Source organism: Coregonus clupeaformis, chromosome 7, assembly GCF_020615455.1.
Source record: "Coregonus clupeaformis isolate EN_2021a chromosome 7, ASM2061545v1, whole genome shotgun sequence".
Taxonomy (NCBI): domain Eukaryota; kingdom Metazoa; phylum Chordata; class Actinopteri; order Salmoniformes; family Salmonidae; genus Coregonus; species Coregonus clupeaformis.
In genome coordinates, this window is record NC_059198.1 from 15,372,631 (window position 1) to 15,391,930 (window position 19,300).

Sequence of the window (19,300 nt, forward strand, 5' to 3'; positions counted from 1 at the left end):
CGGCCAGTCCCGTCAGGTGAGAGTGATTCCTGTCTAAAGTCTCACTCGGGTTAATATGCATACTGCATACTTTACTCTAGTTGTCTATTAATGGAAATAAAGCTTGGCCTTGGAATTCATCTCTTGTTCAGGATATCTTCTGGGCTTAGCTGTGGTACGGCTTTCGAGAAAATCTAGATATTCAAACCAAACAGCAAAGGTGGGGAAGATCAAGCCTTCACCCCCATCTCCAGTAATAATGAATAGTTTATCCATCTAACCTATTGTTTTAGCCTGAGGTTTATCACTGCCAATTAAATGTTCCACTGCTTCCAATAACACTCGTATGAACTTTCATAGCAGTGCCTTTATAATGATATAAAGCTATCTCTGAGGTCATGGTGGGGGAGACTGAATGATGACTGTTGTTGTGAGGAGCAGCATATCATGCCCTGCCCTGTACATGACATAACCTCTGACCCATGTAAATAGGCTATGGCTATGTAGAGTTTCCTGACCATGTGACCTGCCCAGGAAAACAACTGAGCCCCTATTTAAAGCCTTTAACCTGGGCCCAGAGTAGAAAAACAACCCTGGCCCTGGCTACTACAGGACCGGTACCTGTCTTGGGCTGTTCTAAACTTGGGCTGGGTGAGTGGCTGTCTCTGCCTGGAGAGGATGAATAATGAACCAGTCGTGTACTTAGAGCTGAGAGCGAGGGAGGGTGGAGTTGGCTCAGGCTAGGATGAAAGGAAAACCATGTGCTTGCATGATGATAGAGGAGGAGAGGGAGCTCAGTTCTGCTACTGGGATTTATTCCACCCAAACCTTGACTCCGATTACTCTCAATCTACCTCTGGATGTCTATACTGATATCTGGGCACACTCAGATGTGGCCTTTCTACCTGTTTTATCCACTTTCTGTTTCTCTTTACCTAGTGAAGATGTGTGTGTGTGTGCACAGGGCACACGTCAGAATGTTTTGTGTTGGGGACAACAGTGATTAGGAGGTGCTGAAAGTGCTCTTTTCAGCTCATACACACTCTCCGTGCAGCTGTTGAAGAGAGGCAACTCTGTGTGAAGTCAAGGTCTACAAGCGTGACAGTCTTCTCATGAGAATATGCCTATGCCTAAATGTGTGTAGGTAGAAGATTGTAAGACGACAAAAAAGCCAAATAATAAGTAGTTGAAAATGTAGGGTCTACGTGATCGTAGTCATTTTGAGACGCAGAGCAAGGAAGGTTGCATGACTGTCGTCATAAGGCCGGTTCACCCTTCCTGTGTTGGGTCAATGTTCTTATTCTCATCTGTCAGTCAGTCAGCTTCCACCGAATCTGTTGCCTCACTCATTCAGCACATTTTAAAAGCATCAGCGTGACCCCAGCATGGTTAGCAGTATGTTGGAAGGTAGCCAGAAAAGTCCAGTCCATTCACTTTGTCCAATTAAACAACCCAGGAAATAAGTCCTTTGGCGGTTAGCTTAGCAACATCTGAGCCTCACGTCTGACTTCAGCCTGGTTTAGTGTTATAGTTCAGTTCAGATGAAAAGTTGTGGACAGGTTTTTGTTGCTATAGTATCTTGGCTCGAATATTTCATTTCAGAGCTCTCTCTTATCCTGTCAGTTTCAGTTTCGGTGCCCAAGTAGCATTTAGGTTAGTGTGTGTGTAGTCTGCCCCCAGCCTCTACACATCTACATGTTTGTATCTACAGTATCTGCCCAGGGACTACAGATGAAAACTAGCTAGCTCGTTAAATGTGGCACATTTACAGCAATGTTAATTAATGTACATTGCCCCTGTCAAATAAATAAATCCATCCTTTTTGATTTGAGGTCTTGTCTGCATCACAAATGGCACCCTATTCCCTTTGTAGTGCACTACTTTTGACCATTTGGGATGGATATTTGTTGGGATGTGATGCTACTCCTCAGTATCGCACTTAATTTCATTTTCAGCATTTGGCTGCTGGTGGTGAAGTGAGTTAAGGTTTAGCGGCCTTAGCCCTAGTGTGTTTCTCTGTGTGAGTGGCGACGTTCCCAGCTAGCCTAGTCTCCCCCTCTTTGTCTGAGCGTGGCAGTCTGATGTAGAGGAGAGGGATCAGGGGTGCAGCTTAGCGGAAACTCTTCAGCCGGTCTGAGGTAGCTAGGGTGGGGGGTAAATGGCTGGAACATCAGACCCCCCCCTCCCGGACACACGCAAACTTGCGCACACACACACACACCAGGGCTGCACGATTTGGACATATCTAATAGCCATTTTGTGATTTTCATTCACGTTGGTGAAAACTTGATAGTTCTATGAGACATGGTTAAAACAAGTGTCAAAGTAGAAAACGGCCCATCTAAAATGAGATCACAAGCTGTTCTATATGAACATTATTTTAGATGTTATATAAAAACTTCAAAACAACCAAGCACACAATTTCTTTAGGAAGTATCCTTTCAATGGTTTGGCAATGAAAAAGCCAGGAAGAAGTTGTTCCATTCAGAACAAGGCATGTCATTGCACAAACACATGCTGATGTACTTACTCTACACACCATCACGGGTACTAGGGTATGCAAACATTTGTGAGCTCAGTGCATTTAGCCAAATATTATTATAATTAACTAGGTTTCCCCTTTCATCTGTGATTTAGCTAGCTAGCGATTGGCATTAGCGGCTAATGAATTTTGTAAGCACAGACAGCATGCTAACTAGCGTTTTGCATAGAATAAGATACACAAACGAATAGTATAGCATAGAAAATGTGGATTTTGACAGTATGCTGACTGCATGCGAGTGCCATTTGCGGTGTGGTCAAGCCTCGAAGAACAGCCTCCTTGAGTGGTTGGGAGCGGGGCTGCAGGAGGTGTGTGGCGTGTGTCTGGGAGCCGGGTACAGGAGAGAGAACTCACCAGCAAAAAATCACAATTATAAACTGGGTGGTTTGAGCCCTGAATGCTGATTGGCTGAAAGCCGTGGTATAGCAGACCGTATACCTCTTGTATGACAGTTATCTTTACTGCTCTAATTACATTGGTAAACAGTTTTATAATAGCAATAAGGCACCTCCGGAGTTTGTGGTATATTGTCAATGTAAATATTGATAAATAATGAATATACTGTACATGCGCCAATTTAATTCCACACAATTATGCTAATTAACCTATAGACCGATAAGCATGATCAGTCAAATGTATTTACATCGACTGGTATTTCCATCAATGAAAAGGCTAAAAAGTCTAACATCTAATGGAAACCCTGTGTAGTAGGTGCCAGTCGCACCGGTTTGTGTGTCAAACAAGTTTCCCGTGTGTATCAAGAATGGGCCATCGCCCAAAGGACATCCAGCTAACTTGACACAATTGTGGGAAGGATTAGAGTCAACATGGGCCAGCATCCCTGTGGAACGCTTTCAACACCTTGTAAACTCCATGCCCTGACGAATTGAGGCTGTTCTGAGGGCAAAAGGGGGTGCAACTCAATATTAGGTATTCCTAATGTTTTTTACTCTGTTTTTTAAACACAGTCCGCTTCACTGTGGCTGCGCATTTCGACTCCCTCTGAATGTGGCAGGCAGTCACATTTCTCATAGATCTTGAGCACACTTCCCTTGACTTATATATTAACTCAACCGCCCTCTCCCTCAGTGTCAGCTACTACTTGGTTTATGTATGTATGTACAGTGAGGGAAAAAAGTATTTGATCCCCTGCTGATTTTGTACGTTTGTCCACTGACAAAGAAATGATCAGTCTATAATTTTAATGGTAGGTTTATTTGAACAGTGAGAGACAGAATAACAACAAAAAAATCCAGAAAAACGCATGTCACAAATGTTATAAATTGATTTGCATTTTAATGAGGGGAAATAAGTATTTGACCCCTCTGCAAAACATGACTTAGTACTTGGTGGCAAAACCCTTGTTGGCAATCACAGAGGTCAGACGTTTCTTGTAGTTGGCCACCAGGTTTGCACACATCTCAGGAGGGATTTTGTCCCACTCCTCTTTGCAGATATTCTCCAAGTCATTAAGGTTTCGAGTCTGACGTTTGGCAACTCAAACCTTCAGTTCCCTCCACAGATTTTCTATGGGATTAAGGTCTGGAGACTGGCTAGGCCACTCCAGGACCTTCATGTGCTTCTTCTTGAGCCACTCCTTTGTTGCCTTGGCCGTGTGTTTTGGGTCATGGTCATGCTGGAATACCCATCCACGACCCATTTTCAATGCCCTGGCTGAGGGAAGGAGGTTCTCACCCAAGATTTAACGGTACATGGCCCCGTCCATCGTCCCTTTGATGCAGTGAAGTTGTCCTGTCCCCTTAGCAGAAAAACACCCCCAAAGCATAATGTTTCCACCTCCATGTTTGACGGTGGGGATGGTATTCTTGGGGTCATAGGCAGCATTCCTCCTCCTCCAAACACGGCGAGTTGAGTTGATGCCAAAGAGCTCGATTTTGGTCTCATCTGACCACAACACTTTCACCCAGTGAATCATTCAGATGTTCATTGGCAAACTTCAGACGGGCATGTATATGTGCTTTCTTGACCAGGGGGACCTTGCGGGCGCTGCAGAATTTCAGTCCTTCACGGCGTAGTGTGTTACCAATTGTTTTCTTGGTGACTATGGTCCCAGCTGCCTTGAGATCATTGACAAGATCCTCCCGTGTAGTTCTGGGCTGATTCCTCACCGTTCTCATGATCATTGCAACTCCACGAGGTGAGATCTTGCATGGAGCCCCAGGCCGAGGGAGATTGACAGTTCCTTTTGTGTTTCTTCCATTTGCAAATAATCGCACCAACTATTGTCACCTTCTCACCAAGCTGCTTGGCGATGGTCTTGTAGCCCATTCCAGCCTTGTGTAGGTCTACAATCTTGTCCCTGACATCATTGGAGAGCTCTTTGGTCTTGGCCACGGTGGAGAGTTTGGAATCTGATTGATTGATTGCTTCTGTGGACAGGTGTCTTTTATACAGGTAACAAGCTGAGATTAGGAGCACTCCCTTTAAGAGTGTGCTCCTAATCTCAGCTCATTACCTGTATAAAAGACACCTGGGAGCCAGAAATCTTTCTGATTGAGAGGGGGTCAAATACTTATTTCCCTCATTAAAATGCAAATCAATTTATAACATTTTTGACATGCGTTTTTCTGGATTTTTGTTGTTGTTATTCTGTCTTTTCCTGTTCAAATAAACCTACCATTAAAATTATAGACTGATCATTTCTTTGTCAGTGGGCAAACGTACAAAATCTGCAGGGGATCAAATACTTTTTTCCCTCACTGTATGGTTATTCAGTTCCAGTGACAAAACACTAGCAGTTTTTCAGAGCGCCACTCATCCGGTACAGAATAAACGTCCGCCTCCGAAATGGCACCCTATTCCCTTTATAGTGCACTAGAGAATAGGGTGCCATTTGGGATACACACAAGTTCCCTGTTCCATTGGTCTCACTCTGTCCAGTGTCAAACTCCCCATTTACATTTTACATTTTAGTCATTTAGCAGACACTCTTATCCAGAGCGACTTACAGGAGCAATTAGAGTTAAGTGCCTTGCTTAAGGGCACATCGACAGACTTTTCACCTAGTCGGCTAGGGGATTAGAACCAGCGACCTTTCGGTTACTGGCACAACGCTCTTACCTACTAAGCTACCTGCCACCCCCTAGCCATCCCCAGACATAATAAGGTCTTTATTTCTGCCATGGTTATTTCCAGCTCAGGAGGTATTTCGTGGAGCATTGACTGATGGGGGAACAAGGTTAGCATCAATTCATCAATGCTAATGGAATTCTCAAGCCAAGCCAATGCTAAGCTAACATCTGTCACTTCAGAAGTACCATCTCTTAGGCTACAGCAAGGGCAATCATGTCCACCACCTACCTCACTGCAGTGCTCCACAGTCCACTCCACACTGATTGTCTGCATCCCAAATGGTACCGTATTACCTAGGGCTGGCACAATTACCGTATTTTATGGATGAACACCGTCATGAAAATAAAAGAACTGTCCTAACCGTAAAAAAGATATATTGTTTTGTGTGTGTGGTACGAACAGCTGACTGAAGACAGGACGGCTGGGCAATCGTGTGGTTGAGTCCGTTTCCGCAGTAACATGGACTCTTTACAACATAACTTTGGTTGCCTTGCATTCATTTGGCAGAACAATAACCATCATCCAAAAGTCCATGACTGTTACAGCCCTGCTATTACCTATATACAGTTGTACGTTTGACCAGGGCCCATAGGTCTCTGCCTCTAGTCAAACGCAATGCACTGTACAGGGAATAGGGTGCCATTTTGAGATGCAGACATTGTTTTGGCTGTTAAGCTACCTCCTGTGTCTTGTAGATCCTTGTATAACAGATGTTGTGTAAGTAGATATCTGACATACTGAGCTCTCCTCCTCTCTGTTCCAGGTACAAACGAGTCTTCTCCGTGGGCACTCATGGCATTACCACGTACAACCCCACCACGCTCGAAGTCACAAACCAGGTCAGTGGACTCACCTTTAATCCTGTCATGTTTTCTCAAAGTCTGAGTCATGTGAAATCCATGTGATAAGTACCATTATGTGATGACTGTCAACATATTTTTTTCTGTTTAGTCCTAAATATCCCAGTGGTTATGGTTTTGTTCAGCATATCTCCTGTCACCAACTTGATGAATATCTATGACCTGTCATTTTCACTGTTATGGAATGTGACTTGTTGACATGCGACATGTTGGTCTCTCTGTCTCTGTCTCACTCTCTGTGGTGCCCTGTAGTGGCCATACGGGGACATCTGTGGCATCACCCCGGTGGGCAAGGGCCAGGGCACCGAGTTCAACCTCACATTCCGCAAGGGCAGTGGCAAAAAGTCAGAAACGCTCAAGTTCTCCACAGAGCACCGGACCGAGCTGCTCACAGAGGCACTGGTGAGAGAACACACCATTGGTTCTGGAAGAATATACTTTATAAATACCTGAGTAGCTTAGTTCAACTGCCTTACCGCATCAGAACCCAAATATACGTTTTTTTAGTCTAATGTTTGTAAACCTTTTAAGCAAACATTGTATAACTTCAAAAACATGGCTAAAGCTAGCATTTTGATCTCATGGGTGGTCAGTCCATAGCTCCATCTATACATTTGAGAGGGGTTACATTTCTTAAGCCCCACCCCTCAGCTGTTTACCCCAGAAAGTGGTGAGATGACTGCTTAGTAGTTCTTTGAATCCCAGGTTGCCCCTTTAATCAATATGTTGTAACGGGGAACTACACTCACCTCCTACCACCAGCACCCATGTGTAGCATCAGCCATTATTTTTTAATGAGAATGCTCACAACACATTAGCAACAGTGGCCGACTGTTGGTCGCTTTAGAAACACCATCACATACAATAAAAGTAAGGCTGTCAAATGATTAATTGCGTTAATGGCATTACTTAATTTTTGAATTTCCTCAAATTTGGCCCTAAAGAAAATATTTGTTTATTTCTAAAAGCAGTGCATTGAGTTACAGGCATACTATGCTTTGATTGTAAGGGACGGAAACACAATTATCTACATTAGAATGTTGTAATCGCATGTTCACCATAAACAACACAAAAGTCACTCTAACATACAAGCTATTAATGCTCCCTCTTAGGTGTTTAGGTAGGCCTACTCCCTCTTATCAATGTGCTTGAAGGTTAACACCTGCACACAGCACACACAGCTTTAAGTACTGTTAAAGCTTCAGAAATTCTAAATGAGTGTGACTATAGGACAAAATAACTGGCTCTATGGATACAAAGAACAAAGAGCTTTTAAACTTGTCCAACAATGTTCTGAAAACACTGTAACCGTCTGTACTCTTCAGATAACTACACACACAATCATACACAACCCACTATTGCATATGCAGCCTACCTTTTGAAGCATCTCTTTGAGTAGGCTATCCCTTTTCAGTTCTTCCTGTGCCATCCAAATTTGGGCATAGCCTAGTCAGTGGTCAATGTATCAGGTTGCTTGGTAACATGGTAACAATGTTTGTTATCAAACCAACAAATAGCTGCTTGCGTGTAGTTTTTAAAACAGCCTGCGACATGCGCAAGAATCTGCGGCAGAAAGAAAAAAAACATAGCTCTGGTAATATTGGGCATAACTTTTACATGATTTTGTCTAGAGGCTTCAATCAGGTGCAAGCATTGACTGTAGCTGTGTTCCGTTTTGTGTTCTGCGCTTAAAAGGGTCCGTGCGGAAATGAGTGCGCTTAACTAGAGTCCATGCCTCCGCCAAAACCTAATTAGCATGATAAAACATCTGTTTAAGCTAGAGATCTGTTTTTTTGCATGGGCTAGGTCTCAATCCGCCGTTGTCGGCCTTCCGCATCTGCAGTGGAAGGAGGCAGAGCTACAGCGGTGTTTGTCAGACCAGGAGACATCCCTAAAATCGGTCTTCTCAAGAAAACGTCTGTAGCGTTCGAACGGTTTTGACCCCTCTATGGAAAGATGACACACTCACGAAAACAATGGAGTTCTCCGTTTTGCTCTATGACCCCCGCAAGCGTCACGGGACTCATCTGAAGTCGGTGCTGCCGATCTGCCTACCTCTGTCTGTAGAGTCCGAAAGTTTGGCCTACACACTAACATGACCCCTCTGTGAAAAGGTGAAACTCACTAACACGTCCGTTGTTTTGCTCTGGGATGCCCACAAGCATCACAAGAATAGTCTGAAGGTAGCCCGGTACCAGTTAAAAAAATAAAATATGGAAATATATATGGAAGTAGTTTTATAAATAATTATCTGATCTTTCTTATCTCTCAGCTATAGGACAGACACTTCCTTTTGATAAATTTTTTGACTATCTGTTTTTCAATGTATGAATCTGTTATTCATTGCGTTTCTATGGGCTAATAGCAGTATTGCCAAATTTATCCCCAAAAAAAGTATATATTATTTTTTTTATACCTAAATGGGTTCTAAAATTAAAAATCTAATTGCTAAATAATCCTTGGTATGACGATCTTAAAACAATTCCATATCTTGGCCTAAAGAATCCCCCTTAGACTCTAGGGGGTTAAAATGTTAAGTGCGGTGAAGAAATGGAGACAGGATTAATAGCGTCAAAACATTTTACGGCGATAAACAAAAAGCAATCAAGTTGTCAAAAGTGCGCACACACACATCTAAATTGCAGTGGAGGTGAAACATTTTTGCTGCAAAAACGCTCATTGTCTAAAAATGTAGCAAAAAATTATAGCGCTTGCAAGTTACAGGTCCCTTGACACACCACGCAGAAAACAAAATGTGTTGATGACATGAAATTGGTATTCTGAGGAGGTGTAAGAGATTCTCTCTCTAATGAGTCTGATATTTCCCATAAGACTCCAAAGTTCCTCTTTCTAGTGAGTAAATGGGAACGGCACCTCCGTACCTTCAGGCTCTGATCAGTCCCTACACCCAAACGAGGGCACTGCGTTCATCCACCTCTGGCCTGCTGGCTCCCCTACCTCTGCGGAAGCATAGTTCCCGCTCAGCCCAGTCAAAACTGTTCGCTGCTCTGGCACCCCAATGGTGGAACAAGCTCCCTCACGACGCCAGGACAGCGGTGTCACTCACCACCTTCCGGAGACATTTGAAACCCCACCTCTTTAAGGAATACCTGGGATAGCATAAAGTAATCCTTCTACCCCCCACCCCTTTACTCCAACCCCCCCCAAAAAACACAAAAAAAATAAACACATTGTAAAGTGGTTATCCCACTGGCTATAAGGTGAATGCACCTATTTGTAAGTCGCTCTGGATAAGAGCGTCTGCTAAATGATGTAAATGTAAATGCAAATTAGACCAGCATATTCTTCTCAACCTTTTATTTTTATTTATTTTATTTTATTTTTATTTAACCTTTATTTAACTAGGCAAGTCAGTTAAGAACAAATTGTTGATAATTGCAAGACAACCATTTTCACATCTTGCCATAGATCTTTAAGCCGATTTTAAGTCAAAACTGTAACTCGGCCACTCAGGTACGTTCACTGTTGTCTTTGTAAGCAACTCCAGTGTAGATTTGGCCTTGTGTTTTAGGTTAATGTCCTGCTGAAAGATGAATTAATCTCCCAGTGTCTGGTGGAAAGCAGACTGAACCAGGTTTTCCTCTAGGATTTTGCCTTTGCTTAGCTCCATTCCGTTTAATTTTTATCCTGAAAAACTTCCCAGTCCTTAACGATTACAAGTCACCCAAAACATGATGCAGCCACCACTATGCTTAAAAATGAGTGGTACTACTCAGTAATGTATTGGAATTGCCCCAAACATAAGACTTTGTATTCAGGGCAAAAACTTAATTATTTTACCACATTTTCTGCAATATTACTTCAGTGCCTTGTTGCAAACGGGATGTTTTAGAATATTTTTATTCTGTACAGGCTTCCTTCTTTTCACTCTGTCAATAAGGGTAGTATTGTGGAGTAACTACAATGTTGTTGATACATCCTCAGTTTTCTCCTATCACAGCCATTAAACGCTGTAACTGTTTTAAAGTCACCATTGGCCTCATGGGGAAATCGCTGAGGGGTTTCCTTACTTTCCTGCAAATGAGTTAGGAAGGACACCTGTGTTTTTCCATAAATAGCCACTCCTCACCCCTTTTGCAATCTATCACAACTGAAAATATTGTAACCACAAATATCAATGTCCTTATCCGACACCGAATCATTCAGCCAAGTCTCTGTGAGAAACAACATATCAGGGCTCGCGTCCTGCACCCACACATCAAGAAGGCCAATCTTTTCAATCAAACTCCACACGTTTGTGTTCAACAGCCTAATTAAACTTATTCAAAGGATGATATCAATCATCTAACTAAAAAGAAACAGTGCATTAGGAGTTTTTTTTTAATGGATGGCAATGCATCACAGCCCGTATTCATAAAGTGTTGCAGAGTTAAAGTGCTGATCTAGGATCAGGTCCCCCCTGTCCACGTAATCTTCATTATGATCTGTAAGGCAAAACAGGTCTTAGATCAACACTCTGAGAAGTTTTATGAATACGGGCCCAGATTACAATGGATACATGTTTAATCTGATCTCCCCTTCTCTCTGCAGAGATTCAGGACAGACTTCTCAGAGGGAAAGATAACTGGCAGGGTGAGTATTGAGTGAGGTAATGGAGAAAGGAGCGAGTGAATGAAGACCTGAACGAAAGAGTGAAAGGAGAACAGAATGCATGACCTCACTACAGAGGAGAATGGAATGATATGAATGCCGATATGAATGAATAAAAGGTGGAGGAGGGGGAGCAAAACAAATGAGTAAACAAACACTGCACACATCCCAGGGCCATGTTGAGGAGAGCAGAGAGGGGGAGGAGGAAGGGCATAGTGGAGCAGCCTCTAGTTCTTCTTCCTGAGTTGATAATAATAGGATCTGTGTTCTCTCTCTCTTTCCCTCTCCTGCGCTGAGCTAGTCTAGGAGACGCGATCAGGAACCCTGAGGGTTTTATTGAGTGTTCCAAAATGGCACCCTATTCTCTATGTAGTGCACTTCTTTTGGTCAAAGTTAGTGCACTATATACGGAATAGGGTGCCATTAGGGACAGAGCCTCTGTCCATGTTTGTTTTCTCCTCCATCAGCACAATCCCATTTCCTTGGGGGAGAGAGGTTGGAATAGAACAGCAGCTCGCCTGCTCCCGTAAGGGAGACTTTCATCTACAGCACAGATCAATACAAATTCTTGGTGATCTCACCGAAGAGGAGCACAATGGTTGCACCCCAAATGCCTCCCTATATAGTGCACTACTTTTGACCAGAGCCCTATGGGTCTCTAAGGGGGTTTCTAAGCATTATCATTACCTAGCTCTGGTCCAAGGCATTACTGTACGTGCTGCTTGCCGACGTTGCGCACGTAATGCCCCGGACCAGAGCTAGGCGTGATGATGCTCAGAGCTATATCATGCAGTGATGCTATGACATTTGTCCACTTTGTTAACATTTGTGTCCCTCCTGTCAGCGCTACAACTGTTACAAGCACCACTGGAGCGACACGCGGAAGTCGGTGAGCCTGGAGGTGACCCCGGGGGGCATCGACCAGATCGACCCCCAGACCAACCGGGTGGTGTGCTCTTACGACTACCGTTCCGTGGAGGGCTTTGCAGAGGTCAACGACTACCAGGGGGGCTTCTGCATCCTCTATGGGGGCTTCAGCCGCCTGGTACGTACCTAGGGGGGAGGGTAGTGTGTGTGTGTCTCTCTCTCTAAACCAGGGCTCTCCAACCCTGTTCCTGGAGTGCTACTGTCCTGTAGTTTTTCACTCCAGCCCTAATCTAGCACACCTGATTCTAATAATTAGCTGGTTGATAAGCTCGAGGGAGGGTGTGAGAAACATCCGCGTAAAGAGATGCTCCTGCAATTATTCAACTGGGAACATTTTCACGCTGGGAGAAATGTTACAGCATGACGTCACAATCAGAACACAATCAGAATGATTGGGAAGGTTTTTACATGACACCCTGCTCTAAAGGTTTGTTTGTCTGTGTGCAAATGTGTTTATGCCCTTGAGAAATCCTACTGTCCAGGACTTGACTCACCATTCTTATTGCACCCCAACCCAATCCCATCCCTTTATTCACCTTCCTATTGCCTCTCTCTGCCCATACTTCCCATCCCCCTCTCTCTACCTTCCCATCCCTCCCTCTCTTACCTATCTCTTTCCCCCCGATCCCTCTCTCTCCAACTTTCCATCCCATCTTCAGCACCTGTTTGCGTCAGAGCACCGGGACGAGATCATCAAAAGCGCCATCGAGCACGCGGGCAACTTCATCGGCATCACACTGCGGCTGCGTAAGGACCCGCTGACCTTCGAGGACTTTGTGACGGATCGACTGGGGAAGTACGGCTCGGACGAGTCCATCACCTCCCTGGCTGAGTTTGTGGTGCAGAAGATCTCCCCACGCCACTCGGTCAGAATCACTCCTATCCCGATCACTCCGTCCATTACTTTTATAAATGACCTGTTTATTTGACCTGTGTTGACCTTTTATGAGGATGCAATTTTTCTTTATTATGACATCGAGATGAAAATGTTATTTGTAGTCAACTGGCCCTTATAGACTTGAGACTAACTTCTTCTGTGATGTTTGTCTCTGACAGGAGCCCGTTAAGAGGATCCTGTGCCTGACAGAGACATGTCTGGTGGAGAGAGATCCAGCCTCCTACAACATAGTCACCATCAAGCCCTTTGGAGAGGTGGGTGGCTGCTACAACTCCTACATAAATACTGGGGCTGACTCATAGAATTGGTAGAAGAAGAATTTTCCATGATGTGTTATAATGTGGATTTCTGTCTGTTTTATCCATTATATTTCTATGGCCCGGCCTCTGCCTCAGGCTCTGTTAAATGCCATGTTTGTCTTTTTCAAATAAATTGGACTGAAGCACTGTTGTTTTAGTGTAATTTGGGGTAAACGCTGTGTGTGTGTGTGTGTGTATCTGCAGGTGTTTGCTCTCATCTGCGATGCGGAGAACCCCCAGGTGTTCACCATAGAGTTCATCAGAGGCCAGATCAGGAAGTACTGCTCCACAGACCGGTACAGTGAAACACACAGCTCCTATTGTACACATACGGTATCATGAGTGCCATATTTGCCCTCTACAGTTTCCTTCCACAGGTTTTTCTTTTTATACCAAATCTGTCGGTCTCACTCTGCTCTGCTGTTCTTCATGTGTTCATGTGTGTTATATTTAACCCATCCCACATCTGTCTTTCTCTATTGTTTATAAGTGTGTGTATTTGTGGGTCATATCTGTTTCCCTCTCCATCTTATTGACTGAATCTGCTGTGTGTGTTTAGGGACTCCCTGATGGCCAGTCTGCTGGACGGGGTTCGTGCGTCGGGTAACAGGGATGTGTGTGTGAAGATGGCCCCCACCCAGCGGGGCCAGCGCTGGGGCCTACTGAGCATGCCTGTGGATGAGGAAGTGGAGAGCCTGCACCTCAAATTTCTGGCAGTTCCCCCTAGTGAGTAACACCTTTCACGGGTGTATTCATTAAGCACCAAACTATTTGAACTTGTCCAATAAGCCATTTTCATTTTCAGTTGCAAAATGTTTTTCGTTTGACCCAGGTTTTTATCAGTGACCTGAAATGGCCAGTTTAATATTATATCTTTAAAGGACTGAGGGTTTGAACATGTGTCCCTGTCCCTCAGATGGAAACTTTGCAGACGCAGTGTTCAGATTCAACGCTAATGTATCCTACAGCGGTGTGCTGCACGCCGTCACCCAAGACGTAAGTGTGTTGAAACCTACCAAGCGACAGTGTGTGTTTGGTAGTGTACTAGGCCTATTTTTAACATTCCTCTCCTCTTCTGGTCTCTCAGGGTCTGTTTTCGGAGAACAAGGAGAAGCTGATAAGCAATGCCGTCTTGGCCCTGCTGTCCCAGGAGTGTGAGCTGCCGGGCCCCAACGCTGAGCTGGAGAGCCACTTCCAGGCCCTCCGACGCCTGGTGGCCTCAAAGGCCGGCTTCCAGGCGTTCACACAGCTTCCCAAGTAAGGCTTCCGACACACACACACACTACTGCCCCTTCTTCCTGACTTTCCATCTCTCCTTTCACTACCCCTCTCTCCCTTCTTCAAAGCTCTGACTGTCTAATTGTGCTTTTCACCTCTCCCTCCTCTGCTACATTCTCCCAGTCCTTCCGCTCCTACTGGTAGTTGTTGCTATGCAGTATTGTGTAGCGGTGTTGTGGGAAGTGTGTAGGTAACAGACGTACTCTGTCATTCCAAGGTCTGGTCAAGGGTCTGGATTCACAGATGGAACGTAAATATTAATCCATACATCTCAGTCTGCCCTCTGTCTGTCTTCCCTGTCTTCTCTCTCCATCTACTACTCTCCTTTCATCTGTCTACTACTCTCCTTTCATCTGTCTACTACTCTCCTTTCATCCGTCTACTACTCTCCTTTCATCCGTCTACTACTCTCCTTTCATATGTCTACTACTCTACTTTCATCTGTCTACTACTCTCCTTTCATCCGTCTACTACTCTCCTTTCATCCGTCTACTACTCTCCTTTCATCCGTCTACTACTCTCCTTTCATCCGTCTACTACTCTCCTTTCATCCGTCTACTACTCTCCTTTCATCTGTCTACTACTCTCCTTTCATCCGTCTACTACTCTCCTTTCATCTGTCTACTACTCTCCTTTCATCTGTCTACTACTCTCCTTTCATCCGTCTACTACTCTCCTTTCATCTGTCTACTACTCTCCTTTCATCCGTCTACTACTCTCCTTTCATCTGTCTACTACTCTCCTTTCATCTGTCTACTACTCTCCTTTCATCCGTCTACTACTCTCCTTTCATCTGTCTACTACTCTCCTTTCATCCGTCTACTACTCTCCTTTCATCCGTCTACGACTCTCCTTTCATCCGTCTACGACTCTCCTTTCATCCGTCTACGACTCTCCTTTCATCCGTCTACTACTCTCCTTTCATCCGTCTACTACTCTCCTTTCATCCGTCTACGACTCTCCTTTCATCCGTCTACGACTCTCCTTTCATCCGTCTACTACTCTCCTTTCATCCGTCTACTACTCTCCTTTCATCCGTCTACTACTCTCCTTTCATTTGTCACACACAGGGAGATCAAAAGAGAGGTGACGTCATCCATCTCTCTTCTCCACCTCTTTCTTCGTGTGTGTGCCCATCTCTTTCTGTCTCTCTCGCTCTGTCTCTCTCGCTCTCTGTCTCTCTCCTGATCTGTATCTCTCATGTATCCAGGACACTGTCTCTCTCTCCTCTGGGGTCACTGAGATGTATGAGAGGATTTCCATTCTTTGTTCCTGTATAGTTGAGAATGAACCCCCAGACCCTTTTAAAATGATATTTGTAGACCAGAGATGCCATAAAAATGAGGCTGTTTGTCTGCCTTTTTGAAATTCCAGTGTCAATGAGTGTCCCCCTTGTCTCCATATCATGTCAATGAAATGAATTAATGAGTCTTTGTCTAGTTTAATCAGTGTGTGTGTGGTGTGTTGTGTTGTGTTGTGTTGTGTTGTGTTGTGTGTGTGTGTGTGTATTGCAGGTTCCGGGAGAAGTTGGGGGTGAAGACGGTGAAAGCTCTGAAGAGGAACAACAACGGAGTGACACACGCCGCTATAGACATGCTCTGTGCTCTTATGTGTGTAAGTGCCATTTGGATTCCCCTGAGCTGAAAGTTCACACACACAGACAATCTTACACACAATTCTGGTGTGGCGACATGACACTACCGAGAATGTGACTGCCGTTGTAAATGCACAATTTACATTTACAACATTTAATTGCAATTTTATTTGCATCCTTCCAGCCGATGCACGATGACTATGACCTGCGACAGGAGCAACTGAACAAGGCCTCCCTGATGTCCTCCAAGAAGTTCCTGGAGAACCTTCTAGAGAAGTTTGTCAGCAACGTGGTACGTGTTTCAGCCTCAGCCTCTACTAACCTTTTTTGATATTGGTGCTGAAACCTGGGAGCGAAACCAAAGGAAGCCATCTTGCTTCTTTATTAACAGTCTCCTTCACTCTTTTTTTTTCTTCCCCTTCTATATACTCCCCCTCTCCCTCCAGGACCACGGCACAGGGGCACTGGTGATCAGCTCGCTGCTGGACTTCCTGACCTTTGCCCTGTGCGCCCCCTACAGCGAGACCAGCGAGGGCCAGCAGTTTGACATGCTGCTGGAGATGGTGGCCTCCAATGGGCGCACCCTCTTCAAACTCTTCCAGGTAGCTAGGAGGGGCGAGAGAAAGGTCTGGAATCCATAACTGATATGCTCCGTTTCAGTTTGGGTTCCAGGCTAAGAATAAGAGAAAAGGAAACCGTATAAGGTATGTGTGACGATCTGTTTTGACGGGATTCATTTAACGTTGTCTCAGTGAGTTGTTGTTGTTTTCCAGCACCCCTCTATGGCCATTGTGAAGGGAGCAGGCCTGGTGATGAAGGCCATCATTGAGGTGAGGTTGGGGGGAGCAGGACTTGATATGACAAAGGATAATTATTATGATTATATTGGCGATGATCAACAAATTATGATTGTTTTCTTTATTAGGAGGGGGATAAGGAGATAGCCACTAAGATGCAGGAGCTGGCACTGAGTGAGGGGGCCCTGCCCAGACACTTGCACACCTCCATGTTCACCATCAGCTCAGACCAGAGGATGCTCACCAACAGGTAAAGGACTAAGGGTCCAAATCGGTTTACGTCAGATTTTTACGTACATCTCCCATAACGTCCATGCATGATTTACTCAATCAATTACGCATCCTTATCTCAAGTTAGGATTCTGACAAATTCACTCATGGTTTTGAAACTGTTCCTCCTACAGGCAGCTGAGTCGTCACCTGGTGGGCTTGTGGACAGCAGAGAACCCCATCGCCATGAGCCTCCTCAAGAGAATACTGGTTAGGCTCCCGACAGGTGTTCAGTAGGGCTGTGACGATACCAGTATCGCAATATTTTTTCCATGGCGAAAATGAAAACACGACGCCCTCTTTGGTCCTTTAAAAACCTGCTGTATGTAAAATATTGTGTGCTATAGCTTAGAAAATAAATACATGTGACTGGATTGCAACATAATGATGTTTGTTTCCAACATAAATCTGCTTCGTGTTTTGTTTCCTTGCCACGATGGTAAGGAGTATCGCAATACTGGTATCGTCCCGACCCTAGTGTTCAGGCAATTCACTTGTGTACCATCCATACGATTAGAGGCAGGGAATTTGATAGTGTACAGTCTCTCCATCTCTCTCTTTCTTTCTCTCCATCTCTCTCTCCCCTCAGCCGACGGGGCTGCTGGCGTACCTGGACAGCCCTGATCCTGTCCCGGAGAAAGACGTGGACAGGATGCACATCCGGGACAATGTCAAAATCGCCACGGTAATCTGCAGTAGAGACAATAATGACATTCCCCTTTACGCACGCCATACACCGTTGTGGTACCTTTAGAAATGCATGTATGCTTGGATGTTATTAGTACTGTATATATTTTTTTACTGACTGGCCTTTTCCTGTCTGGTCCTTACAGGACCAGTTTGGTCAGCAAAAGGTGCCCGACTGGCAGCGGGTGGCGGGCAAGGCAGCCAAAGAGGTGGAGAAGTTTGCCAAGGAGAAGGCTGACATCGTGCTGATGCACTGGAGGGACAAGATGGGTATCGCCCAGAAGGAGGTGAGGAGGGACTCACTGCTCACTTTTCTCCCCCCATTCAGGGGCTTCATTCTGGCCCAGTAGCACTAATGGTGACGCCCTCATTCCGGCTCCTCTGGCTCTTGCTCCTCCTGCTGGTGCTGAGTTGTATTGCAAGCTCTACTGCTTCCATAGCCATCTGCTGGACTGGTCCAGGTACTGTAGTACCAGTTAGCATGGCTAGCATCGCTATCACCCTGCAGCTTTGCCATGGGGGAGACACTCTGGGAACCAGTGGGTTCTGAACCGCATTGTAACAAATCCTCTGCTTTGCTGTTTTTGACGCTGCTGAACAGATATGCGCCGCTTGCTTTGTGTTGCGTCTGCCCTCGTTTGTATGCGTCAGAGGGATCCACAGAGATCTTGGAAGTGTAGTGTTGCTGGGATTGATGTTAAAACTCTTGGTGCAGTTATGACTTCTACTTAGAGCAACATAGGGTATGAATGATGCCACTGAGTAAAATTCTGTGCATTATGGTGACAGAATGAAATGCAAGCATTTACAGTAACAGTTAATGTCGCCAAGACGGTAAATGAGAGATGTCTTGTTTAAAGGACTAATGTGTGTCCTTGAGTAGAGCCGACCATCTGAACGGGTCAGTTATTAACAGAAAACACTCTCTCTGCCCTCTTCTCCTTTGCTATACGGGCCACAGCTGCGCCTCTCGTTTGGCACAAATCTTTAATCAAATCTCCTTTTAAATCAACTGTGCCACAACGCTGCCACAAACCGAAGTTCACCTATACTTTATATGACCATCACTGGGTTTTTCCTGGGTTTTTGTCTCACCACACAAGGTTTGTCTAAGTACCAAAATAAACAGGAACTTGGATTCTGAACGAGACTATTGTTAGAGGGCTGACTGTGGGTGAAGGTGATTCCAGCTCAAATCAATCATTTAATTGAACTTTCTTTCCTTTATCTGCGAACCAATCACCTCACACACTCTACAATCGCTACTACAACCGTTGTGATTTCCTTTCCATTATTATTAATTTGATGATACAGTAAAATAATGAACCCCTATGTCATCGCGACTGGAGGCTGTCTTACTGTTTTTGTCGATATAGATTTTGATTGTATGATGCAGATTGCCTTTGACCTTCTAACTTCATTGAGAAGCATCTCTGTTTGATCCGACTGAGGACCAATAATCTCT

At 44.7% G+C, this 19,300-nt stretch overlaps 1 protein-coding gene across 4 annotated transcripts in view; it reads left to right on the forward strand.

Annotated features, from left to right (window-relative positions):
- The window catches only part of LOC121569920 (dnaJ homolog subfamily C member 13), a 55,949-nt gene that overhangs the window by 12,498 nt on the left and 24,151 nt on the right, over positions 1-19,300 (forward strand). For all 4 annotated transcript variants that reach the window (XR_006001400.2, XM_041881257.2, XM_041881261.2 and 1 more), the window contains exons 3-20: positions 6,378-6,453; positions 6,727-6,876; positions 11,026-11,067; positions 11,930-12,130; positions 12,672-12,878; positions 13,069-13,164; positions 13,414-13,505; positions 13,769-13,935; positions 14,126-14,205; positions 14,297-14,466; positions 16,002-16,101; positions 16,266-16,373; positions 16,528-16,683; positions 16,855-16,911; positions 17,007-17,128; positions 17,283-17,358; positions 17,738-17,833; positions 17,982-18,122. Coding sequence is in view for 3 of the 4 variants with exons in the window: in XM_041881257.2 (XP_041737191.1) it covers positions 6,378-6,453; positions 6,727-6,876; positions 11,026-11,067; positions 11,930-12,130; positions 12,672-12,878; positions 13,069-13,164; positions 13,414-13,505; positions 13,769-13,935; positions 14,126-14,205; positions 14,297-14,466; positions 16,002-16,101; positions 16,266-16,373; positions 16,528-16,683; positions 16,855-16,911; positions 17,007-17,128; positions 17,283-17,358; positions 17,738-17,833; positions 17,982-18,122 (2,137 nt within the window). In the remaining variant the exon portion in view is untranslated. The remainder of the gene's footprint in view (positions 1-6,377; positions 6,454-6,726; positions 6,877-11,025; positions 11,068-11,929; positions 12,131-12,671; positions 12,879-13,068; positions 13,165-13,413; positions 13,506-13,768; positions 13,936-14,125; positions 14,206-14,296; positions 14,467-16,001; positions 16,102-16,265; positions 16,374-16,527; positions 16,684-16,854; positions 16,912-17,006; positions 17,129-17,282; positions 17,359-17,737; positions 17,834-17,981; positions 18,123-19,300) is intronic.